At 49.7% G+C, this 27,018-nt stretch overlaps 2 protein-coding genes across 2 annotated transcripts; both read left to right on the top strand.

Moving 5' to 3' along the window:
• Positions 1-2,126: 2,126 nt before the first annotated feature.
• LOC142766880 (uncharacterized) lies at positions 2,127-15,393 on the top strand. The gene is made up of 2 exons (XM_075868083.1): positions 2,127-2,333; positions 15,160-15,393. Exons 1-2 carry the CDS (start codon positions 2,226-2,228, stop codon positions 15,364-15,366), a joined length of 315 nt encoding a protein of 104 aa, XP_075724198.1. The 5' UTR covers positions 2,127-2,225; the 3' UTR covers positions 15,367-15,393.
• An 8,008-nt stretch (positions 15,394-23,401) lies between these two features.
• Positions 23,402-26,703, top strand: LOC142767359 (uncharacterized). The gene is made up of 2 exons (XM_075868862.1): positions 23,402-23,539; positions 24,209-26,703. Exon 2 carries the CDS (start codon positions 24,267-24,269, stop codon positions 26,553-26,555), a length of 2,289 nt encoding a protein of 762 aa, XP_075724977.1. The 5' UTR covers positions 23,402-23,539; positions 24,209-24,266; the 3' UTR covers positions 26,556-26,703.
• Positions 26,704-27,018: the final 315 nt, after the last annotated feature.

Genomic DNA, 27,018 nt, shown 5'->3' with positions numbered 1-27,018 from the left:
CAGAAGTCGAATATCAATGGAGGTGAAGCCCAAGGGGTCTGCGTGGTGTGCGGTGTCATATTTCCGGAGCCCTCCACTTCGTCGTCCCTCATAGAACGCCGTGGTTTTGTGAAGTAAAACCCGAGCAATGGTTATGTTAAATAGCATCTCTGGCATCGGCTGCCAGAGACTCACACATACCCGAGCCACTTGCAGAGCACGGGGACCCTTGCGTGGAAAGAGATGTAAAAGCTCTTACACACACTTGTCCAAATGCTCCTCGGGCCCCACCATAATTCACTGCCGCTTGTGGTAATTATGTTTGACCCCCCAGAAACGCACTGTCAAGGTAGTGACGTCAGCCTTTGCACTACCACTCAGTGTTGCCGTTGATGGTTTTCTTGCGCCAAGTTGGCCAATTTTCGTACCCATTTGGCGACGAAAATTGCCAGTTGGCGCCATGAATATTTTCTGGCTACTGTTAAACTTACGTATCTATTTTTTTACAGAATATACTAATTGAACATATACAGTACTGGCTTCCTCTAAAGTCCACCCAATGGCAACTCAGCTTTGTGGTCACAGTCTACAAAAAAATTGCTCCTTCTGTGCACGCTAAAAGGGCTTTATTTCACACTAATATACCTCATAGCGAATCCATCCTTTGCTATGGAACGATTGACAACAATTGCAGGTCACGCGAACAAATATTTGTAGTTGAGCCCTTCTAATCTGAAAATACTCACACCGTTCATTGTTTGCAATTCCCAATTTTTCGTTTCGCCCTCGCTAGAACGACTCCCTGGCTTTGCTGCAATACCTGGAAGACCAGCAGGTCTTCACGTCCATGGCCGTTGGCATCACCATGAAGGGTCGCTTGTACAGGCCCCGCGACTTCTTTAAAAGGTCAAACTACCGACTCTTCGAGGGCTGCATCTCACCCAACCGCTCGCAGGACTTCAAGCCAGCTGATGTAGGCCTCTTTCGTGTCACAGTGATTACACTACTTTCGCGTTACAACCTGATCTAGAAATCTCAGCTCCACCCACGGCCATCGCTGTCCCTCTTGCATAGAACTTGCAGAAAATCTCCGTCTGATAACATGACGTCATGCCAAGCGTAGCAGGTATTTCTCTTTACCAACTAACGTACGTTTGTCACAAGCTGCTGGTCGACAGCTTGAACCCCCCTGGTTGAACTTCTTCGAAGACCCTGCTAAGACAAACGTCATACTTTCGGTAGTAATGACGAACGTGCAACAAATACCATGCGTATTGCCAACATTGACCGCAAAATATCTCTAATGGTTCGAGCGGAAACCAGCTAGCACAGTTGTCTTTCGTAGTTGAAGTGGCAGGCACGCCGCGTTTCTTTGGGTGGAGCTATTTTTTTAATGGGTTGTCACCAATTATAGTTGGTTCGCGAATAATAATTCAGAAGAGCGCTGTGTCCTGTGTTCTCGCAAAATAGTTTAAACACGAAAGTGTATTAAGCCGGAGTCCACCAAGACTCCAGTGACGTACTTCCATCAGGAAAATGTAAAAAAACAAAATGCGCTTGATGAGATCGCCAAGAAAACCTTTGACCCTGGGAGCCGAGTTATGCTTGACTTTTGAGTCCGCGACAGCAGCAGCAGCCGCGAACGATATAGATGGCGCTGCAGTCATGCCCATCGCACACCTTCCTCTCACAATGCTCTTGTCGGCGAGGCGGTGTTGCCTTTCGAGACCCGTAAAGAGAGCCAATGCATCATTACGGAGGCCTCCACAGTCAGCTCCTGCAATGTGTCGTTGCTAAGTGTCCGTCTTATTAGGCGAGCTTCCAAAAGAAGTGTAATTTCGTCAAAGCCTGAACACACCGTGAGGTGGTGACCTTAGCCCAAGCGTCGGCCTCGCTCACAGCATCCACACTTGCCGAACACAGCTCTGCGAAACCCGACTGCTTATTTTGGCTTCAGCACAGCCTTCCGCACTTAGGCTCGCTCCAGGATTATTGCAGCCTGACTACAGGCGATAACCGATGCACATTGCGATTACGTTTGGTCCACATATGGTGTTCTCTGGCCGGGGTAAAAGGACGGCTCTGCGTCTAACGTCTCACAGCTACGTTGCTTAATTTCATTGCAATTTCTTATATTCCAAGCGCATTCTCCCTGTTCAACCCTTCTTCGTCACTGATTCTCAACGAGGTGCTGAGTGTTCTTTCCTATATTAAAGGGTTGCCCAAATGGACTTCGTTACTCTGAGATGGCAACAGAATACAAGTACAACGCCACACTCTTCGCTGGATTCACCTACGGCTTTAGCCAAGAAGTCTTCTTGGTCTTCGATGGCAAAAGAGGCATCAAAAACAAGGTATGTACCGATTGAGGTCGGCACTCTAGAAGTCATAAGGCAAGTACAGATTGATTCAGTTGCTTTTTCCATGCACGCTGTAGGTTTATGTATACGCAGGCAAAGGGATTGCGTTTAACGAATACGATAGAGGACAAACTTTTGCCTAAATCTGTCTCATATCAAAGGGGGCGCCAGGGCTGTGCGACTAAAGAAGAAGACATACCTCACTTCCATACAATGTAAAGTCTACTGAAGCACTGTAGCTGCAACTCTCCTCTGTCAAGGTAAAGGTAACGTTTTAAGTTAGGGGCCGGTGGCCTGCGGCCCGCGTGGCAGTTATACGGGACCCCTGGTATGACGTCAGACTGTCTGCCTCCCCTCGTCACTCTCCCTCTCTAAAGGTATGGCCCAAACCAGGTTTACTTATTTATACGAGTTACGAAACTGCGTTCCAAATCAGGATACGCAGTTGGCACAATTTTTCGGGAGCAAGTGGAGTTCGCGCCACCTGGTAGCTGCAAAACAAAACACAAATAATGCGTTCAATAGTGGGCGTGCGGAAGAACAGGTGGTGCTATAATCACCTTCCTGGGTTCGGTTCGGACTGTAACGGTGGATGGACGTGTTTTTTGAGTGCTCCCGATCGACTGCGCAGATAAGTGGTTTTGCATGTTTTGAGCTTGTCTTTATAAATATAAGGCAGCAGTTAAAATTTTTGTAGCACTTATTTTATTGTACGGCATTTTCGGGGGTCAGTCACCAGGTATTTATTAGTTTGTGCGTGTGTGTGTTTGATTTTTTTGTTTTTTTTTGTTTTTACCATTCCGCGGGGGAGGTGCGCGTACATTGAACACGGAAATTTTTGTAGTAGCACTTAGACTTTCCCTTTATCGTAGGGCAAGGCTCGAGTTTTGTAATTATCGAGCGAGACAAGTCATAGGGACAATAGGTGTCAGAAAGACATGATTAAAAGACTGTAAAGTGTTCAGGATTATGGGTGGGTTTGACAGTGGACCCAAGTGTAGAAGCGGATGGAGAAGAGGCTGAAGTGAAGAGTAGGCAATGTGAGGTCGAGGAAAAAATGGTGAAAATGATGGTTGCCCAGAGTGGACTGCTGATGAGAATCACCAAGCTAGAGACTGTGTTGGCGACAATGCAAGAGAAAACGAGGGCAATAGGAGAAATGCTGAAGTCCACCAAGGAAGCACTAGCCAAGGTGAACAGAGGAGCGGCCAACGGAGAGAACAGTAGGGAACCAGCAACCAGAACGGCGGAGGAGAAAGAGCAAGCAAGTTTGGAAAAAACAGGTTCAGCCGGTTCAATTGTCGCAAGGTCCAGCTTCAGCGAAGTAGTGGTGGGGCTGGGAGGGGACAGAGCAGCCGGCATCACAGGTGAAAGTAACCCCCAGGTGGAGGACGCTCCAGCTGAAAAGTCAGAGCATGTGATAATCGCCGGGGACTCGAATTTAAATCGTTGCACAGAAGCCATCAATGAGAGGGTAAGAGGTGACAAGAGGGCTGCAGTAGGGGCGTTCCCAGGACGCAAGCTGGAAGCAGTCATGAGGCAAGTGAGCACAAAACTCGAAACTACAGCTGATAGACGAAACCTCGTGATAAATTCAGGCGGTTTAAACGATGTCTTAACTTAAGATACAACAGGACTAGCAACTACACTAGCGAAAGGCGTCGATGAGATGCGCGCCACTTCTCCTGAGGTACAGGTAGCGAAGTGCACAATACTGGAGGTACCGGTGCATGATAGCAACCTGCAAAGAGCGGTTGTCAACGCAAACCGAGAGATATGGCGGATGAGTCGAGAGAAAAGCTTTGAGGTGGTGGAAATAAAGAGAGAGGTGCATAGGTGGGGTGGTTTTCAACGAGACAGAATTCACTTCGATGGGTGGCTAGGTCATGAGGAGGGTTGGTGACTTGCAGGACGCGCAGTTGCTTTTTTTTGGGGGGGGGGGGGGGGGGGCAAGCGGGCCCTTCGGGGTGCAGGATGGCTAGTAACGGGGACAACAACCAGGGAGACTCTTCGACAGGTGGTATGGACAGATACGATTCCAAAGTGGCACCAGTAACTAAGATAGGTAGAGTCCGGGGCAGAAATAAACGTAGCCACGAGCGCCGAGCTATTTCAGACATACGGTATATTACATGCGTGGCGGTAAGAACAGGCTGAAATGGCAATAGAGAGAAGAACAGCTAAGGGAGGAGAGGCCGATGGTATACGGTTTTGTAGAAACACATCTCAGGGACGTGGAAGAACCTCCTTACACTGCGGATTACGCGTGGGAATATTGTAATTCCCAGAGAGGCCAGAGAGGAAAACCAGGCAATGGTAGAGTGTATATCAAAGGATATTCAGGAGTTAGGAAGAGAGTGCGAGATAATTATACTAGGAAAAATGCATGCGCACATAGAAGATATAGATGGGTATACCGACCCGACAGGCAAAATTATCATGGATATGTGTGAAAGGCTTGATTTGATCATTTGCAACAGTACCGAGAAGTGTGAAGGGCAAATAACATGGGAGGTAGGAAGGCTGCAGTCGACGATAGATTATGCACTGATGTCACATTGGATATATGATAAGCTCAGGGGAATGCACATAGATGAAGGTGGCTCCAGAAGTCTGGATGGCGATCACAAACGTATCAAGCTAAGTTTTGGAAAAGGAGTGAAAGTGAGAAGGAGACAAGAGAAGGAGACAAGGAGACTACAGAAAAATTTTTATTCAGAAAGGCAAATTGAAATAGCCACTAAACAAATTGAGAAAGTAATCACGGAGGATAATAAGACAGTGTGGACATACATGAATCTAATTAGACTCTTTGAGCTAGAGCTTGCTAAGACGCGTAACAAGTCACCCCGGAAAAGAAGACACAAACCCAAAAGTTGGTGGGATGAGGAAGTTAGGAGAGCCATAGCGAAACGTCAGGAAGCCTCTAGGGAACACAGACATGCTAAGCAGTGGGGTGAACCGACAGATAATGTGGAAAGTAAATGGGAAACCTTTCTAAGCTGTAGAAGGGCTGCATCCCTTCTGATCAATGAAAATATTAGAAGAAAGGGTGCTCAGTGGCTGGCAGAAGTACATAAAAAGATAGAAAGGCAGCAGCGAAATTTTGGAACCATCTAAACTCCCTAAGAAATGAGACGAGCCTAGAGCAGAGTTTTATAACTACAGCCCAAGGTGCCAGGCTAGAAGGGGACGAAGCTATTGAATATATAAGAACAAGGGTGACAGAAAAGTTTCAACAAAGAAGTACTTTATGCACCACGATAGACAAGGATGAATCAAGTGGCGCAATGGCTCCATTTTCACAACGAGAGTGGGAAAGGGCTGAGAAAAGGGTTCCTAGTAGTACATCAACAGGCCCAGATGGCATTCCAATTGCGCTAATAAAGACATTAGGTCCGAAGTCTAAGCAGGCTTTGAGAGAGGCAGTGAGCAAAATAAGAATCGATGGAGAAGTTCCCAATAGATAGACACTTAGCAGGATAAGCATGATCTATAAAGGAAAGGGGGACAAAGCTGACATAAACAACTACCGTCCTATAACTGTGACATCAGTGGTCTACAGGCTGGCGATGCAGATTATAAAGGAAAGACTGCAGGCATGGATAGAAGATGAGGGGGTGCTGGGGGAACTGCAGAATGGGTTTCGGAAACACAGGAGGTTGGAAGACAATCTGTTCTCACTGACGCAGTGCATCGAAATAGCAGAAAAGGAGCACAGGCCCCCTGTGGCTAGCATTTTTGGATATCAAGGGAGCGTACGATAGCATGGTTCAAGAGGACTTTGTTGAGACGCGTCGCTCGGCAGAGCTGCGCAAGTGAACAACTCGCGTCCCAAACAACAACTGACTTTTTATTATTACCCTTCCTCTCGAAGATAACTTTCTCGTGCGGGCGCATGCGCTCTCTGCACCGCACACCGAAGCACCGCTTTGCGTCGCCACAGTACTCCCCACTTAGTGAGTGCGCGCACAACGGCCGCACTCGGACGACCCACTGCGGTTCATAAGTTCATGCGCACCGGGGGTCTCGTACACCGTCCACTCCGCGTAAACCGTTTGAGGACGTGTTGGGGCTGCGCTACGTGGTCTGCCGGGGGTGCCTGCGAAGATGGAGCTCGAGGTGGTGCCGGTGCTTCGCTGTCGGAGTCCACGTGTGCTGATTTTACGCGGTCTAGAGAAACCACGTCGTGACGACCACCTCTGTCGATTGTAATGTGCTTGTCTGCCCGTCGCAGCACCTTGAAAGGCCCGTCGTACGGGGGCCGGAGTGGAGGCTGTACGGCGTCGTGCCTCACAAACACGTGAGAGCAGGAGGAGAGTTCCCGGTACACGTAGACTGGCCGTGCTGCGGGCGGACGCGGAGGAACAGCGCGTAGCTTGCTCATGATCTCTCGCAGTCGCACGGCGTAGTCCACGTTCGCGTACACGTTTTCGTCCTTACTGGTAGTGAAAAACTCCCCTGGGAGGCGAAGCGTTGTTCCGTACAGCAGTTCAGCGGAGCAGCATCCAATATCTGCTTTCAGAGCCGTCCTAGCGCCCAACAGAACAAACGGCAGTGCCTCTACCCAACTGTGACTCGCTGTAGCCGTCAGGCTCGTCTTCAGATGGCGATGGAACATTTCCACTATACCGTTGCTTATCGGATGGTAGGCAGTTGTTCTGATGCGGTGAGTACCCAAGAGCCGGGTGACGCTTGCGAACATAGCGGACTCAAACTGTGTTCCGCGATCCGTAGTCACGGTTGCCGGCACTTTGAAGCGGGCCACCCAGTGGAAGATAATTGCGCGGGCGACGGTATCAGCAGTCATGTCTGGAATGGGCACGGCCTCCGGCCATCGCGTGAAGCGATCGATGCAGGTTAGCAAGTAGCTTTGCCCCTGGCACAACGGCATTGGTCCCACAATGTTAACATGCGCATGGGCAAATCGACAGTCCGGCAGAGGGAAGGATATTAAGGGGGTCACAGTATGTCGCTGAACTTTGGAGCGCTGGCATGCGATGCACTCTCGTGTCCAGTATCGGACATCCCGGTTTATTCCTGGCCACACGAACCTCGCTGTGCATAGCCGTTGCGTGGCTCGAATCCCGGGATGCGCCAGGCTGTGCAGCAAGTCAAAAATGCTGCGACGGAGGTTCGAGGGGACTAACGGTCCGGCCTTGCCTGTAGACATGTCGCAGCATACGGATCCTGTGGGTTCTGCCAACCATTGCAGCTTCAAGGCGCTGGTTGAAGACGTCAGTAGATGCTTCAATTCTCCATCACTGCGTTGAGCCGTCGTAAGTGTGGTGAAGTCCACGCCGCTCAGCAGGCTGATGGCATTCACTGGACCGCGCGAAAGAGCGTCGGCAGCAGCATAATCCGTGTCACTAACATAGCGTATATCTGTCGTGAATTCTGCGATGTACGACATTTGGCGGAGCTCCCGTGCCACGTGCGCACCAGAATCGGAGTTCGCGCGCAATGCGTAGGTGAGTGGCTTGTGATCCGTGAGCACAAAAAATTCTTGTCCTTCCACATATTGTCGGAAATGCCGGATAGCCGCTTATGTGGTCAGGAGTTCCCTACCGAAGGTGCTGTACCTTCGTTCGGACGGGCTCAGTTTTCTGGAGAAGAAGGAAATTGGTCGCCACACTCCGCTCACCCTCTGCTGCAACACGGCTCCAATCGCTGCATCGAAGGCGTCCACCATGACGCACTGAGGAGCACCCAGCTGCGGGTACGTGAGCATGGTAGCATTTGCGAGAGCTTCCTTTATCATCCGGAATGCTTGTGTGGATTGGTCGTTCCACTGAATGGCAGTTGCCTTAGATCCAGATGCCGCGAGTAGGCTGTGGAGAGGGTGAAGGATGTTGGCGCCTTTCGGGATAAACCTACGGTAGAAATTCACGAGTCCCAGGAACTCTCGAAGCTGGCGGAAGTTTTTCGGCTGTGGAAACTGCCGTACTGCTTCCACCTTGTCCTTCTGGGGCTGTACTCCGGCACTTGAAATGCTGTGGCCCAAAAATGATAGTGTCGGTACCCCAAACACGCACTTTGCCGTATTGATAACGATGCCATTCTCTGTCAGTCGCTGAAGTACGTAGTGCAGATGCCACTCGTGTTCTTCAGGAGTGCTGCTAGCAATCAGAAGATCATCGAGGTATACCTTGCAAAAGTCGAGGCCACGGACAACGTCATCCATAAACCGTTGAAAAGTTTGGCCGGCATTGCGTAAGCCGAAAGGCATGCGTAGGATTTCGAACATTCCGAACGGCGTTGTTATTGCGGTCTTGGGGATATCCTCCGGTGCTACGGGTATCTGATGATATGCTCACACTAGATCTATTTTAGAGAAAATGGTAGCACCATGTAGGAAGGAGGTCATGTCATAAATGTGCGGGACTGGGTAACGGTCCGGCACGGTTACCCGGTTCAGCGCTCGATAGTCCCCGCAAGGGCGCGAATCACCGTCTGTTGATTTTGGGACCATGTGAAGAGGTGACGCATATGGGCTGGATGAAGGACGTACTATCCTGAGTTCCATCATGTGGGCAAACGCCTGTCGAGCCAACCACAGCTTCTCGGGTGACAGGCGCCGTGGTCGCGCATAGACCGGTGGGCCTGTGGTTTCGATGTGATGCAGGACGCCGTGCTTTACTTCTGGAAATGCCTGTGGCTGTCGTGTCAGCTCTGGGAACTCTTGTAGTATTGCGGTGAAGTACGCTTCTCCAGCCGGACTAAGCAAGGCCGGGCTGATAGGGGGGTGCCAACACGGCGTGCCTTGTACCGCTCCCCGAGAAACGGGATCTTGAAGCCGTTTGTTGCGGACGTCGACCAACAGACCGAAGAACTGGAGAAAGTCTGCGCCTAGTATGGCGAATTTGACATCAGCAGCTATGAACACCCAGCTAAACGTTCTGCCGAAACTGAAGTTCAGCGACAGTGAACGATGGCCATATGTTGTTATCACCGTGTTATTGACAGCTTGCAAGGGCGATGTACTAGGTTTCTTTGTTTCAGCTTGTGACGCCGGTATAACGCTCACCTCGGCGCCTGTGTCCACTAAGAAACGTACTCCGTTGTTGCGGTCGGTAATAAAAAATACTGAGGGACGATTTGGAGGCAGCGTAGTAGCACTGGTCGCCCTCAGTGCCTGCCGCGGCTGTTTCCCGAGTGCGCGCACGGTGGGACACATTTACGCGCCCTACTTCCGAACCTCCGATGATACCAGCAGATATGCTCGTGCTGCTCTTGCGATAGCGGCGTGTTAGGCTCGGTTATTGTTTGCGCCCTCCTGCTAGCGTGCAAAGCTGATACTGTTTCGGCAAGTCAAGCAATCTCCTCACGCATCTCTTGAAGTTCGTTTAGAGGCTGTTGCGCTTGCACGGCAGCCATGGGTGTGGGCGGTGTCATTGCTACCAGTTTGTCAGCAAGTTCGGCGGCTGTGGTTAAATTCTTATGCTCTGAGGCCGCGATGACCATGCGGACGCCTGAAGGCAACTTTTGCAAAAAAATTCTTGGAGCAATACTCCATCTATCGTGTTTGATGTTCCGCCAAGCAACTGTTGCATGTGCCGCAAAAGCTGACTAGGAGTACAGTCGCCGAGTTCCGTGCCGCGAAGCAATTGCTGCAGTCGTTGTCGTTCGGAGGGCGTAACTCGGCGAATAAGGGTTTCCTTTAGCGTTGCATATGCGTTTTCGACAGGTGGTGCGAGCAACAGATCCCTGATTTCACTGGCTATGGTGGGCGGCAGATTGCTGACTACGTAGTGGTATTTCGTAAGGTCTGCGGTGATTCGTCTGGCTGCGAACTGAGATTCCACTTGTATAAACCAAAGTGCGGGGTCCGCAGTCCAAAAAGGGGGCAGCTTACCGTCGACTGAGGAGACTGTCGGAGGGGCGTCGGTCGTGGACGTTGAATCCATATGGCGGCTGGTTCGACACTCCGGTCGCTGTGTCTGTATTCCGACCCCGGGTCACCAATGTTGAGACGCGTCGCTTGGCAGAGTTGCGCAAGTGAACAACTCGCGTCCCAAACAACAACTGACTTTTTATTATCGTCCTTCCTCTCGAAGATAACTTTCTCGTGCGGGCGCATGCGCTCTCTGCACCACACACAAAAGCACCGCTTTGCGTCGCCAAAACTTGTAGGAAATACTGGACACACTAGTTGTAGAAGAAGATGGAGTCACTAACCTTTTAAAGGATATCTATAAGTAACAAGGTAGTTATAACGTGAGAAAAACAGGTATTCAAGCCCACAGAGGTAAAACGGGGGCTTAGGCAGGGCGTCCTCTGTCACCCTTGTTATTCATTATGTGCCTACAAGGATGAGAGGCCAAATTAGAGAGAAGTGGACTTGTCTTCAACCTCTCTTTCGTCAAACAAGGAAAACTCATTGAACAGGCACTACCCAGCATTGATGTACGCAGATGATATAGTACTAATGACTGACAAGAAGGAAGATTTGCAGAGATTGATGGACATCTGCGGTAATGAGGGAGATAGGTTAGATTTCAGATTCAGTAAGGAAAAACCAACAGTCATAATTTTTAATGATAATGAAGGTATTGAGCTCAGGATACAGGATGTCACGCTATAAATAACAGATAAATACAAATATCTGGGCGTATGGATAAGCAATGGAACCGAGTACCTAATGGAACACGGAATATACGTAACGACTATAACAGGAATGCATCAGTGATGAAAAATAGGGCACTGTGGAATTACAATAGGTATGATGTTGTTAGAGGAATATGGAAAGGGGTCATGGTTCCTGCTCTGAGGTTCGACAATGAGGTCTTTTGCGTGAGATCAGAAGTTCAAGCAAGATTAGAATCTAAGCAACGCGGAATAGGTAGGCTTGCCTTAGGAGCTCACTGGAATACACCAAATCAGGGAGTACAAGGTGATATGGGATGGACATCATTTGAGGGCAGGGAAGCTAACAGCAAGATAAAATTTGAGAAGCGATTAAGAGAAATGGGGGAGGAGAGTTGGGCTAGGAAGGTATTCAGCTACTTGTACATAAAAAATGTCGATACAAAATACAGGAAGCGAACCAGGAAATTGACTGGTAAATACTTAGAAAACAGCAGGGGGCCAAACCAAAAAGAATTATCGGTTAAGAAAAAGGTGAAGGAAGCCGAGACCGATATGTGGAGAATTGGCATGATTAAGAAGTCCGCACTAGAGATCTATCGAACCTTTAAGCAGGTAATTCCCAATGAAAGGATATAGGATAATACTCGGGGTAGTTCTCTACTGTTTGAGACCAGGACGGGAGTATTGCGAACATAGACATATCGGGCCAAATGCGAAGGGATAGACACGGTATGCAGTGTGTGTGGAGAGGAAGAAAAAGCTGCCGAAAACTCGATGATGGTCTGTAAAGGGCTTCACCCTATAGTTCATGATGATGGCGCAGAGTTATTCAAAGCACTGCAGCTTAGGGACAGGGAGGGCAAAATCGACATTAGTAGGGTAGAATTAACTAGAAGGAGTTTATCTGATTGGCAGTTAAAGTCAAGGCACGAGTGAAAATTAAGCACTTTACTGCGAAGTACGAATCCTCAACCTCACTATTTAAAGGAAAAAAATAAATCTAGTTTTTGGTTCATTAAGTATTACGGCTTGGTGGCGCTAGCCACCGCCCGATCTAAAGGCTACAGCCATATCCATTCATCCATCCATCCATCCCGCGATGGGGAGGGGGGGCAATGACGTGTTCGGATTTCAATACACGGAGCCTATGGAAAGTTTCGCAACTCACATAATCAAATACTCTGACCTACATGGGGTTCCTGCTTGTAATTAATGTTTGTAAGTTGCAATCTGTGTGTCGTGCCTGCTGACAATAATCATGATTTGTAATACCGTTTTAAATGCGAAGCATTTCTTAGCGAACTTCGGCGACTTTGAGCGTATCTGTCTATCTATCTACCCACCTATCTGTCCATCTATGCATCTATCCATCTCTATATCCGCCTACGACTGTTAGCTCTCCTTGCCGTTTCCATATTGCTATCGATACCAAAATTGGTATGTCGTAACATGGCTATATGACGAGCATAAATGTCTAGTCATAGCATGACAATCATGCCATGTATGTCATGAATGTCATGATTTACATTTCATGGTCTTCCGGCCCTTACGGTGGTTTCGTTCACGTGAAATGTTGCAAAACTGGTATGGTATGTTATTACTGCATGGTGAACACAAGCGACAGACCCTAACATAAATATCATGACATGCGTGTCATGCCACAGCATGATTACATGCCACGCTCATGATGCGCTCGCGGCATTTTCGATAGCTTCGCCATTACCAATTTTGGAATTATGGGGCGTGAATAGATAATGAAGGTATGTGACTGGTGCAAACATGATAGTCATGAGATGCCTGTCATGTAAAAACATGACTACGTGCCACACTAATGATGTGTTTGTCGCCGTTTCGTTAGATAAACAACGACCAAATTTGGTATTACGGGACGTGAATGGATGGCGAAGCTATGTGACTGGTGCAAACATGATAATTATGAGATGCTTGTCATGTAACTACATGACTAAATTCCATGCTCACGATGCGCTTGCGACCGTTCCGCTATCTTCACATGTACCAAATTCGGTATTACGTGACGCGAACAGATGAAATATGTAAATGACACGTCCGAACATGATAATGACATCAGTGTCATGTAACAACATGACTACATGCCAAACTCACGATGCCCTCCTCGACACCGTTTCGCTGTCTTCACATATGCCAAATTCGGTATTGCGTCACGTGAATGCATGACGATGGTATGTGAGTGGTGCAAACATGACAATCATGAGATTCATGTTATGTAAGAACATGACTACATGCCACACTCATGGGGCCAATACACTTCGACGTGACCCGGCGCGCGTGCATGCTGGTATTCATTTCATCGTGCCACACCGGCGATAGGCCACAGGCCCTTACGCTCAGACTACTGCAGACCGACACGTACCCTAGCCTGAGATCCCTTCACGCTATTTATCCTGACGTGTTCCCGCAGTGACGCTTGCCCCGCATGTGGGGATGAATCCACGCTGGCGCACATGCTCGGAGAGCAAGGCAATGTACACTAACCCCGACACTACATCGGTCAGGTGGGAGGCGGCCCTACGTAGCTCCCTCCTGGCCGATCAACTTGGGGCCGTCCAGCAGGCCCGCGGAGCGGCCGATAGGCTTGGCCTGACAGTCCCGACGTGGGAGTTGCCCGCTGTGCGCTGACGCGCGCCTTGCAGGACCACGATAAGGTTTCGCAACCAACCAACCAACACCGGCGATGCCACGCCAGATGCCGATCTTCCTGCAATATCCTCGCCAGCGCGCGTCGCGCTGCGTTGCTTTGACGCATGCGCGTTAGAAAGCGCCCGGCGTCCCTCCGTCACAAAGAGAGGCAGACGCGGTGCTGTCTGGGTGGCGTCATCGGCCCGAAATGCAGCACGTTGCGTTTCGCACCGGTAGCCACTGGGCCGCGCCGACGAATACTGGTCGCGCCGCGGTCTCGCCTGGCGTCAGACTATTGAGTGCTCGGGTTTTGCTTGCGTAGCGTCGTTGCGCCTAGCGTGTGCGCGCGCCAACGTTACGTCGAAGTGTATCGGACTCTTAATCATGCGCTCGCCGCCATTTCGCAAGATTCACATATAGCAAATTTAGTATTACGGGGCGTGAATTGACCACGAACGTTAATGACACGTTCAAACATGATAATCATGGCATGTGGGTCATGTAAAACTGGAGTATACATGCTACTCTCATAGCACGCTCTAGGCCGTTTCGCTAGCTACACTAATGCCAAATTTTGTGTTAGGTGACGCGAATAGAATGCGAAGGTAAATGGCACGTGCAAACATGATAATCATGACATAGAAATCATGTACGGCATAGTCTACCACTGTGTCGCAACGTTGTGCTGATTTTAAAGTGACATATAAGCCTTCCTAATTCGTGCTTCACATATTATCGATTCCCTCTGTACGTAGTATCTGCCATTTTTTTTGTCAGTTGGAATTCGCTGATTTTTTTTTCTCTTTACTTTTTATCTTGTCTCTTTAAGACCACTCCCCCCCCCCCCCTACAGTTTAGCCGTGCGGCTCCTGTCATGTCGGATCTATGCAACTCGGGCTTTCACCTCGAAAGGTCTCACCCTCGTTTTTTGGCAATACCGACTTACCTTCAACTCGTGATTTTGCTTGGTATTTGCATCAGCTTAGAAAGCATGCGTACTTACGGCTGAAGCGCAAACCAGCTAGTACGACGGTCTTTCGCGAAAGAAGGGTAGGCAGACCGCGGTTCTGCGGGCCAAGCTTACATTTTCATGTTAAAGCCTGACCACACATAATCGCTGCCTGCATCAGCCTTGTGAGGCACGACAGGCGCGGGGGGTGGGGGGCAACAGTTGGGACGAGACGCAAGCATGCGACACGAGGTGCGAGCATGCGTAGAGGGGGATGTCGACGCCACCGTCGAGACCGGATTTTTCAGTAGGGGCGACTCTAAAATGCTTCTCATTTAAAACAAAAGTGTGTTGGCCACCCTCCCATCGGTTACCTTACTTGACAGAGACTTCGCTCCTCTCGTTCATTGAGCATGTGATCACAAGTTGTTTCATGTGTGCTGCTCATTAGGTTTTTTTTTTTTCACCAGATTGCGCAGTTCTAAGGGTTTTTACGTAAACGTTTTCAAAGAAGTGAACCATGGTTGTTAGATTCGGACCGTTTGTGTTTCTCCTCTTTGTCCTGGTGTGCTTGCGCAAGAATTACCTTCGACATTACTACACAAGATAGCGACATTCGCGCAGTTCTGTGACCTGAAGCGGAACTACCTGAACCTGAGCTTCGGCATCGCCGCCTACGACGTCGACTTCGACTCGATTCAGCATCCGTGCGCCAAGATGGGCATCGACGGGCCGTACGACCGCGTCGCCTTCCTGACCAGGCTGCGAGACTTCATCGCGCTAAACTACACCGGCGCAGCTAGCGAGGCCGAATGCAACCAGGTCACGTGATACACCGGCCCAATCTAGTACGTCTCCCGACTGTGTTCTCATGGTACTGTATTGACGAAGCCCGTAGCCAGGACTTTTTTTTCGGTAAGAAGGGGAGGAGGAGCACTTGATGGCTTTGAAAAACACCTCCATAGAAGTTTGGCGAGAAGAGGAGGCAGCTTAGGGCACCCTTCTTAGCTATGGGCTTGATATTGCCTTGCGTTTCGATATAAAGAGGAAGGCGTCGTTTTGAACTTTCGCAATAAGGGGTGAGTGAGAAGACATTGCTAGTCACGGGCAGTGAAGTAACGAGCCCTGTCTATTACGTTGGCCTGCATGCGTGTAGCCCACGGCTGGATGGGGAACTCCTGGTAGAAACTGACTGGAGATTAATGCAAGGAAACGCGGCAAGGTAGTAGCTTCAAATGATTTTAGTTTTAAGAATAAGTAGCCTAACGAAGAGCACTTTGCCGGACCATTGTCCCGGAGTCCGAGCTTCCGACCTGAACGAACTTTTTGTCCGTTAACATCGGAAGATATCTTAGAGCGTTATTCTCCCTTTGCTGCTTCGTGATTAAGTCCGCCGCGGTGGATCTGAGCTAAACGTGCACAGTTGCTGACCTGTTGTAGGTCGCTGGTTCCATTACCATAGCGGCGGTCGCATTTCGCTGGAAGCAAATGGTTAAGGTCCGTGCGTGTGCACTGCGGTGTTAGTGCCCATTAAAAGAACACCGGATCGTCGAAATTTCCGCAGCCCTCCACTGCATAATGATGTGTCTTCGAAGCGTAAAGCCACGTTCTTCTTCTTCTTCTTCTCCTTCTCCTTCTTCTCCTTCTCCTTCTCCTCCTTCTCCTCCTTCTCCTCCTTCTCATTCTCCTCCTTCTCCTTCTCCTCCTCCTTCCCCTCCTCCTCCTCCTCCTCCTTGTTGTTGTTGTTGTTGTTGTTGTTGTTGTTGTTGTTGTTGTTCTTGTTGTTCTTGTTGTTCTTGTTTCCCGATAAACAAACTGTTAGATGACGTACAACTGAACCATTCCCGCGGTTTCGATCAAGCATCCACAAGAAACAGCGCACATTTGCGTACGCACATGCAAAAACAAAAAAAAAACCTTGAGTGACAATTCTGCTCTTTTATGACGGCTTAATCGGTTCTGTTGCAGGGTCCCACGTCCTGAAGAAGATCTCCGGCCTCAGCGCCGACGCGATTCGTCCACAGAGACCCCCAGACTGAACCGCAGCGACAGTGGACTGTTCTACAAACCCGGACTGCACGCGATTTGCTTGACACGCGAGCCATCCGCGTGTTTTCGATGGACTTATCTGCGATGTTATTACACTGATAGGACTCCGCTTGAACGTTACAGTGCGCATATTTGTTTCGCACTCAGATTTGTCAATAGCTACTCAGATCTACATCAGCGGTTCCATTTATGTCGACGTATATTTTTTTTCGTTAATTATGCTTAACTTATTCGCACAACGTTTACGACACCACTATATCGAATCGTAAACAACCTTGGTTTACATGGTGTGAAAACTCTGTGGGGTGTGGCTGAAGCCGACGTTTCGACAACTGGTTTCTTGTTCGAGGAAGCAAAGTCGGAGACCGCTTGCTGAAACTTCAGTTCCAGCAGCAGCCCCTGATGAAGAACTTTTTGTGTGTTTTTTTTAAACTGCTCTACTTCAGAACCTCTGTCTTGATTGATATAGTAAATCAGTGGTTTCTCGCCTTTCTTTTTTTCATTTTAAGCGTTGGCATGGCGCATTGTTTAACGCAAACGGTATCCATGTCGATAATGTATACGTAAAAAACTTTTTTTTTCGCAACGGCATTTCAGGATGTGTTCTTCCATGGGTGATATGAAATGAGGTCAGCAGTACTGTTGTGAAATAAAACAAATCACTCATAGAACGACACAGCGCCACCGCGGTGGTCTATTGGCTAAGGTATTTGGCTGCTGACCCGCAGGTCGCGAGTTCAAATTCCGGCTGCGGCGGCTGCATTTCCGATGGAGGCGGAAATGTTGTAGGCCCGTGTGCTCAGATTTGGGAGCACGTTAAAGAACCCCATGTGGTCAATTTCCGGAGCCCTCCACTACGGCGTCTCTCATAATCATATAGTGGTTTTGGGACGTTAAACCCCACATATCAATCAATCATAGAACGACACTGCCTCTGAGGCATTTTGATTTTGTGATAAGTTGAGGCGAAATGCGTCTGCTTCGCCGACGCGCACCTCTGAATTCTGGCGACGGCGACGTTGTCCCTGCTCAGCAACCTCGTTTAGAAGCAGTGGAAGACGGGGCTCTTCCACCAGTCACGTCAATCGTTATTCAGAAACAACCGGCTGAAAGTGGCATGTAGGTACGCAGTTTACACCGGGAAGCGCACACACCGCGAGTATCGTGACCCTGAGCACACAACTTTGCGCAGCCCGGATTCCACATCAGCCATCGCATACAGAGCGTAGCGTGGTTATACCCCGCTGACCAGGAGACCACCGAAGGCAGCGCGTGACAGCGTTCCACAACTGCCTGACAGCGTTCCACAACAACCGGCGCAAAACGGCGTGCGCTATACTGCGGCTTCTACAGAAGTGGGCCCGGAAAATGATATCCGTGCAAGAAATCAACGTAGCATAGATCACGAAGAAAAAAAATACAGACCGTGTTTAACCGGGTTCATTTATATTATTCAACTATCACGCGGCCAAAGATAGGTAGGACGAACGGGCAGATGCCTCGGCGATATATGACAACGAAGCATGCGGGAAAACCCGCATCATTAGAGAAAACCGATGTTGGACATCTCGCCTTTCACAAGCGCAAATGCAAGTGCACTGTCATACTGCACGATTGATTGATTGATTTGTGGGGTTTAACGTCCAAAAACCACTATTTGATTATGAAAGACGCCGTAGTGGAGGGCTCCGGAAATTTTGACCACTTGGGGTTCTTTAACGAGCACCCAAACCTGAGTACACGGGTCATACTGCACGACGTCTGCATGTCAGCGAGACGCAAAGACAAGCTAACGCACGAACTTTTAAAAGCCGTGGCCACCGATGAAAGTGGACAATCATGCATCAGCACACCCTTCATACTACTAAGAAAAAAAAGAAAAAGTTTATGCCCACACACACACACAAAAAAACACTTTGGGAATTAGTGACCAATGGATTCGCTATCAAATGCTGTAAAAATGCTGCAAGGCACGTTTCAACAAACGTCCGCTGATAGTGCAGCGGTATGTGTCACCTTCTGTCCTCGTCCAAGTAGTTAACTGGATATCCTCACTACTGTGGCACTGTGGGCGGCCACCACGAAACCTGTCGTATCGTCTCTGTCCTTCCCTCGTCGTCACACTATCCTATAGTGGTCACTATCTTTCATCTTTCGCTGCGGTTCGCGTTTACCCTGTCAGCCTGAATCGCTCTATCGGCTACAGCGATGCAGTTTAACGTAGGGAAGGGAGCCTAATAGCTGTTTTTTTTAATAAACATACCGTCATGTGATTGTGTATATTCGAGTTATCATAAAGAAACTTTGTAGTCCACCCTAATTCTTGACTTCGCTGTCTAGTAATGGAGCTAGGAAAGACCACAAGAATGCCGAGGCATTCTTCTGCTCAGGTGTATCTTTTTTTCAGTTAACTGTGCTCCGCAAGCTGTATAAGCGTATCTGAGAGGCAAGGGTAAAAAAAAGAGTGTTGTTCAAGTCCGCTCCACGCAGTGCGTAACCCCCCCAACCCCCCGATACCAGCTGCTCACCATTTCAGTGAACTCAATCAATTACGCTTCCTTATTCTGACAGGTAACTACTACCTCTCTTAATTGATGTTACGAGCTGATTTCGCCACTCAATGAAACTTAGCTTGAACCAGAACCGTCCATAAATATTGTTACAACCGGGAGTGCCGGGCTGAATATGCCTGGAACATTCCTTACGTGAGGCAGCGGGACTAACACGGCACACAGCAATAGAAGGACAGAAGACGAGAGTGCCATCCTATACCACATTCTTTCGTGTTTTTTTTTTAGTCGCCCCCTCCCACATCTGGGGTCAAAACCAACTCGTTCGATGTTTTATTGTGCGGTACAGTTTGTCCACGCAGACCAATAGGAGCGCCCGGTGGCTGCATGCTCGATGTAGGAGAGAATGCAGTAGACCCGTGCGCTCAGAGTTGGAGCCACATTAAAGAACCCAAAGTAGTCAAAACTTCCGGAGCCCTCCCAATACGGCGTCTCTCATAATCATATGGCAGTTGTGGGACGTTAAAACCCCACATATCAATCAGGAGCGCCAGGCGTAATGTCGAAAAACGGCGGCCGAGATCCCACACGCTTCTCATATCACAGTCGTTATAAGTACGTTCATGAAGGAAGAAAAAAATGGCAGCATATCCATGGAGTGAATGATGGATAGTGGGGCGAAGCATCCGTCCGTCCATGTGTGCGTCTGTGTGGCCGCCCGAGCGTCCATCCGCCCGTCCGTGCGTCTGTTCGTGCGTCCGCACGTTCATCTGTGCGTCCGTCCCTGCTTTCGTTCATGCATCCGCTCCTGCGTCCGCCCATGCGTCCATCCGTCCGTGCAGCCATGCGTGCGTCCGTCCATGCATCTGTCTGTGTGTCCATTCGTCCACCTATTCAACACTCCAAGTACTACCATCTCGCATCTTTTCATCATATATTCCTCATATAGAAGCACCGCCATCCAGCGGACATTCCAAGGACTAAACGAGAGTTGGCACACACACACTTTCTTACGGCTTGCGCTTCGTGTCTACTTCCCATCTTTAACCACCTCGAGTTCATGGTATATACCAGTTCACTGCATTCATGGCACTGCGGCCCAACGCTCGCTAAACCTTTCTAAAACCTAGGAGGTTACTCCCAGCGAGTATAACGTAGCAACCCTCTCTTGTCTCCTGTGCGTTGTTGAACAATAAAAAAATTCGCAGCGTGTGCGTAAACTAAAAGCCGAATCTTCCTGTCTCTCATTCCCCCCTTAGCAGCCATTGGCATGTACATTGAGCACTATCTTTTATTGTTCAACGACGCACAGGCGAAATCTCTCACCGGCACCACCTTGGAAGTCAAAATGGTATACTTCTTACACACTACTAGTACGGCTACGAGGTACGAACGGGTGCCGCTATAAGAAGCTTCGCCCCTAAAAAGAAGCACGAGAAAGTGTCGTGCGAATCCCCTATAGCCACGGCAAGCCATCCTCTTCTGGGCGCACCCCTCCCAAGAAGTGTGCGGGGCCTCTCGGGCAGGAGTAGGCGCCCGCTACCTACATAGAACCTAAACGAGCCGACCAATAATAGCGCTTCACTTTCACGCGACCTATTTCTCTCTTAAATTTTTAGTCACTTGGCTTCAAGATTGCCATGTGAAGTTCTGTTTTTTTTTTTTTTCAATTATTTATAAGCTATTCGTGACAGCCAAACCCTGTTGGCTTCGACAGGCACCAAGTGAAGCGATACTTCTTTACAGGCTATTGTGTTCTTACTGAAATCTGGACGTGCTGCGCAAGCAGAAAGAAGAAGCCTCGAAGGACGCTTCCGGTTCGCCTCCAAGAGTGGTACGCGATGGCGCAATTGGGGGCCTTGCGTGCATATCCTGCTAGACTCGCTTCGGTTCTCAGGGCATGCATGCCTCAACCGGGCCTCGGGGAAATGAGCGACCGTGCGCGTGAGATTGACCAATTTCACACTCCATTAGAATGCCTACTTCAAGTACTACAACTGCAAGTGCCGACTACGCCACAATTCTATTTTTGCGATTCAGAAAACGGCCCACTACTCATTGCACAATCCACGCGTTTCGACGCCTGGCGCGATTCTGCACTTCCCGCCAAGCAATATTACATGCGTCAAGTAGACAACTTCCACTGTTTGTCATTCGTATACTATATTTTTTTCTAAAGCAGTTTCGAGCAGTGGCGTGGCTAAGCACTGGCGTGTCTCAATGGTAAAACGTCGCCCTGCCACGTATACTGCATCGATTAGATGCACCCTCGAACTTAAGTTTTTTGTTTCATTATTACAGACGATAGTCTTTTTTCGGGGACCTTCGACAAAAAAAAAATTTGGTTTGTCTGTCTGTACGTTTGTCCGCCCTAACGATATTTCAAACTGCACCAAACGGCCAACCCCATCCGCAGCGCCCACCAATATTGCTCAAGGTTTAGCGTCCATAGTTATGCGATTGTCAATTAAAAAGCAGTTATTCTGCATATCTGAGGCGCCACAACAACGCCTCGATGTTTTTAATGTCTGCCTTTATACTAGAAGAGGCACACACAAGTAACTCTAAGCAATGTAGCTTTTAATCGCGCTACGCTCACAGTGCAACGCGATGCTCAAAAAAGTGTTTCCAACGCTTCGCTACGACGTCACGGTGGTGGCACCTGCCCGTCGCTTTGCGTTCTACACCTTATCACCTCCGAGACTGGCGCGCATCTTTCTCTGCGGGCTGCGCGCCTTCGTTTTCGAAGATAACTGCCAGATGACACTTGTGTCTAACGTGCCTAGACACAGAACACCTACCGCCTAGATGCGCTCGTTCGCCTCCGCCACACGCTCGAGGCACTCTAACGCAGCGCCTGCAGAATACTATTCACCGATTTTCTTGCGCAGAACATCAAGCAAACGTTTTGTTCGTTCTCTCCAGACGCAAGACTATCGTCTTTCGACGACATTTAGTGTAACATGTAGATTCGGGCCGATTTTTTTATTTGCATCTTTCTCAATTTTTCGGTCACTCAAGAATAATTTTCGTCCACAAACAACGACGGCAAGACCGGAATTTCAGCATAAAAGAGCTCTCGGCGCTCTTGCATTAAAAGGGAGGCAGCATAAAGTTGAGCCGACCGTATACTGCTGCCTATCCTGTCGTACTTTCTTCCTGCTTGTGCGGCACGTCAACGTTTTGCCAAGTGAAACATAATGACTGTTGACACGAACAGCCATCTATCTCGACTCACTGTTTTCAAGGCACTCCACGTCTTGAAGAGTTGCAAGCGTGGGTCCAAACTCCTCGGTGTGACCAGGCATCTCGCGCCTCTGCACAGCGGGACGAACGCACTCTACCGCCACCACCGTCGTTACTTCGGCGATTGCTTTTTCCTGCTCAGTATTCGATGCCGAAAGATCGCTTCGCAGCGGGCCTGCATAGGTGTACGATGCCTCTACACCAGCGGGAAACACGCTAACTCAAGGCGAGCGGGGCGCCGCTGTGCTCTGTTGCTGCTGCGTACAGCAGCCGCAGCAGCTTGCGGGATATCAAGCGATAGCTTGTTGGCAAGCGCTTTTCGGTTATATCCTTCCGGTCGCTGTAGACGGTGGATGCCAAAGAGTTAACGAAGTATTTCGAGGTACTCGGCCTAAAAGAAAGAGAAGCGATATGATAAGTTCGCTATTCAAGCTGCGATAACGCAACGAAAGGAATAGATATGGAGTGCAGGTCTCAGAACGGGAGTCGCTAGCACGCATGCACTGCCCTGAGGCTGATTCGGTGATTCTTAGCTATCGCAGCCTCGGTTTGCAGTCAAGTTCAACATCGGTTCCAAGCAGCCTTTGGCGGTCCCTGTGGCTTTCTATATTCTTTTCTTTCTGTCTTTCTTTTGGGCAGTCTGAAATGGACGTAGGGTTGGCAGTGATTGCCGACGGCGATAAGCAGAATCGGCACCGCTGGCTGCATGAGATACAGTCGTCACGACCAGACTACAACTCAAGAAACTGCCAGGGAAAGAGTGATGACCAAGTGAAAAATGGGGTAGGTGGGGTGAGGTGAAGGAGATGACTAACAATCGGCAACCAATAACACCAAGGTTGACCGCTATCGGTAACTGGCGCTGCTAACCGCTATCGATAACCGGCCCGCAGTTTAATCCGACGATAGTCTGAACACACACGTCCTAGCGTACACCGACTCTTGCGCGCTCTTTCATCAACGTTAGGCCTAATGTCGCACTTAGAGTGTGTGTTCGAACATTTGTGGGTTGTACGAAGCCCTCAGTCTACTGTTCCCAAGTGGCAGATGTAGAAGAGCTGTGTGTAGCTGCTCAATCGTGCCTTCTTCGGCTAGTTTGTGCGGAAACAAGACCAAGACGACGCCAGAAAAGCTCAGCCGACGTACGGACCAGCGGACACCGTTCTCTTGAACGTCTCGGACTTGCACGGCGTCAACGGGTAAGTTACGCAGTTGAGCACAGAAGCTGCTGTTGCTAATGATGAGAGCTTATCTGTGACTGTTCGCGTGTTTGTAGTCCTGTTGTCTGCCATGCACAGTTCAGCGACACGTACTTGTAGCAAGCCAAGCGATCAACCAGGCTGACGGGTACACCACGTCACCGATACTTGCATCCATCTCGCCATTCCACCAGTGGAATTTATATCGCTTAGCGCACGTGTTATCATACATTTTGAGGCAAAGCGCTGAAACCGTAGTGCTCAGTTTTCCCAAATTACCAAAATGTTACATCACGGCCTACAGAGTTTTGTGCGTGTATTAACGAAGTCGTAATTAAGATGTTGAATTATTTCAAATAGATATATCTATACCTGCGTCGCGACCTGCGTCGTTCTAGCGTACAAAATTGTGGCGCTACATTTCACGAGGACACGAGAAGTACATGACAGGACTTCCTATCTTGCCCTCGTGAAAGGTAACGCTACAATTTTCTTAAGTTGGAACATATCACCAACTAACCCCGCGTCATACGTGTTTTGTCAAGCGATATATGGATGCATAAGACAAAAAGAAATTTTTTAAACATTTCTGGAAGCTTAACAACCCACCCTCATTCACATCTGCACCTTTAGTGTTGTCATGCTCTTTCTTGGTTTTTACATGCGCAGGTTCTCACCAGCTTTCCTGTGAATAGGCGCTGCACAAAACCACAAGTGCAGTTGAATCATGGGGAAAACACTCAGCCGCCATTGTCGCACCAGTCGACGAGAGCCGCCTCTTTCGGTCACGTCGGTCGATGACTGCGTAGATCCCTGCAAAGGCACCACAGATCCGGAATGTCCTTGCCTCACCTTTGACAAGCTGGCAACGCTCAACGATCGCTTGAGAGTGGTGCGACTCGAACTAGTGGAAATCCTGCCTGGACGGTTGTCCCTGTCATGGTACGAGTCGCCATGGGAGTCGAGCAAACTGGAGCTCGCCGCCACGTCTCAGTACGGCCCCCGTCATTCGCCTGTCCTCGGAGACGTCCGGGAGGACCTCGCCACCAGAGACAGCAACCTCGAGCGGGCCACAGCGTTGGAGATGGAGGAGAGAACGCGAGCCCTGAGACTCGTGCAAGACATTCTCGCGACTCACCGCTGCATCGCCGTCGTCGAAGTCGAAGGTCGCACGTTCTGCGGTCACGAAGACCTGCTACGGGACGCCATAACGAGCGCCGGCTCGTCTCTGAGGGCGTTCAGGGTTCGCGACGTCTATCGCTTCAGTCGGCCTCTCGTTGACGACCTGGGCGATGCCGTGGGTGCCCTGAGCCACCTTCGAGAGCTCACCTGGACGTATGACAAACTGCAGAAACCTCTCTCCGGCAGGCTGCTGACTTTCTTTCGGACGACGTCATCTTTGACGTCTCTCGACCTAACTGAGATCCACATGCCATTCCCGAACGCCGAGAAACTCTTCAGCGCCCTCAAGAAGAACTCCAGCCTCATAAAATTAACGCTCAGCGCTTGCCTCGTGATCACCGAACCTGACGAGACTAGTGGCCTGCTCCGAGACTACTTGAGCAGAGGGCACTGCGACCACTTGCTGTCTCTCACGGTGCGAAAGAGCTGTACAAGTCACCCGCCGTCCCTAAGCGCCATCGTAGACGGCGTCTGTGAAAACCGGACGCTACAGGACTTGAGCGTCGCGGGTTTCTTCCTGGGCCGTTGGAACTTTGGAGTCGTCGCTAAGCTGCTTAGTGAGAACAGGACGCTGCGGCGACTCACGCTCATCGGGACGTCTTGGTTTGAAGTCTTCCAGGGCAGCTTCAAGTCGCGCGATCAGTGGAAGAGACGCGAGTCCGAGGCACCCAACAGCTTTCCCCGATGCCTTCAGGCCCTTGCAGGGCATCGGTCACTGGAGCAGCTCACCGTCGATGTTTCGACGTTCACGGTGCAACAATGCTTCGCCCTCTGCGAGGCTGTTCATGCCAACAAGTTACTCAGCGCTGTTACGCTTGCCCGCGTGCAGAACGAGGACCTGGGCCCCTTTTGTGATGTCATTCGGAAGACAAAAACCGAACATCGCGTCCGCCTGGACCACGGTTACATCCTCAAGGAGGGCTCCTGCAACGACGTGGTTCAGTACCCCGCCTTGATCAAAAAGGTGGTCCTGGACCGGAGCAACTTTCGCGAACCACAGCTGATGGACGAAGCTCTGCGGTCGCTGCCACGATTCGACCAGGTCAACTCGCTTTCCCTGAACGTGGACATCTCTCAGGAGCTGTTCGGTGACGTCGCTACATTTCTGAAAACGACAACGTCGCTCAGGAGGCTAGACCTGTCAATTCCCACGAGCGAACCTGGAAATCTCGAACCAATCCTGCACGTACTCGGGCAGAACAGGAGTATTCGGACGCTGCGGATACACAAGATGCGCATCGCCGATCCCGAAATCCAACTGCTGGCCACGACGGTAGCGGACAGCTCCACTCTATGCGAGTTCGGATTTTTCGTCGAAGACAACGAGTGCGCAACGCTCAAGACTTTTCTCTGGGAGTTGGAACCGTGGTTCTCCTGCAACTACTCCATACTGGAGCTCAGCCACAGTCGCGTCGACGACTGTCCTAAATACCTTAGCGTCCAGCGAATCCCAAGACGCAACATGGCGCTGGCCGTGCAGGCTTCGCACTTCGTCCTGGGCGTGAACGTCAGCAAGAGGTGCGCCAGGGCATTAGAACAAGTGTCCAATGGTCAAGGTGTAGTTAGGACGGTAGCCGGATTCGCCTCTGTGGATGAGACGACGGCAGCTGAACTTGTCCAGCAGGCCATGGGGCGACTGGCCGACATGACCACATTTATGAAGATAGCGGGTGTGGTAAGAGAGACCCTCGTCTGCCATACGGTCAGCGGAGAAAACTTGAGAGGGGGCCCACGTTTGCAGCTGGATCAACTGGACGCAGACAGCTGGCGGCACGTGAGGCGGTACATCAGACTGGCCGACATCTTGGACAGTGACTTTCACCCTCCTCTGTAATTTACGTGTTCTAGGAGTCCTACCTCCCCATTTCTTATCCTACGGACACTGGCTGCATCAGTGTGTAAAGAACTACGACAAAATATGAGAAGAGGTGCCGAAGCAATATTGGTGTGATCTTTCTCGGACAGCTGGCGGCACCCGAGACGAGGCATGTGATTGACTGACAATTAAGTGAGTGATTTTAATACGTGTAACTTGATGTGCTCGAATTTCCGCCTACCTGTTAGTCGACCTACGGACATTTTTTCAGGAAACAATCTGCAAGGAACGACGACAAAGATGGCCAAAGACAGAGCAGCATCCCTGGTGTGATCTTTGCTGAAGTTTCTGTGTCCTATTACAGCCAAGCATGAAATTTTATCATCACCACGTGTTTACGATATGCACTATCATCCAATTGCACCGAGCTTTATGGTATGCTGAAATATTGTATGTCACTTTATTCCAACACGTGACCACC

The sequence above is a fragment of the Rhipicephalus microplus genome, chromosome 7 (genome assembly GCF_043290135.1).
Source record: "Rhipicephalus microplus isolate Deutch F79 chromosome 7, USDA_Rmic, whole genome shotgun sequence".
Classification (NCBI taxonomy): domain Eukaryota; kingdom Metazoa; phylum Arthropoda; class Arachnida; order Ixodida; family Ixodidae; genus Rhipicephalus; species Rhipicephalus microplus.
Note: the sequence above shows the minus strand (reverse complement) of the source record. Positions and strands in the feature narration are given on the sequence as shown.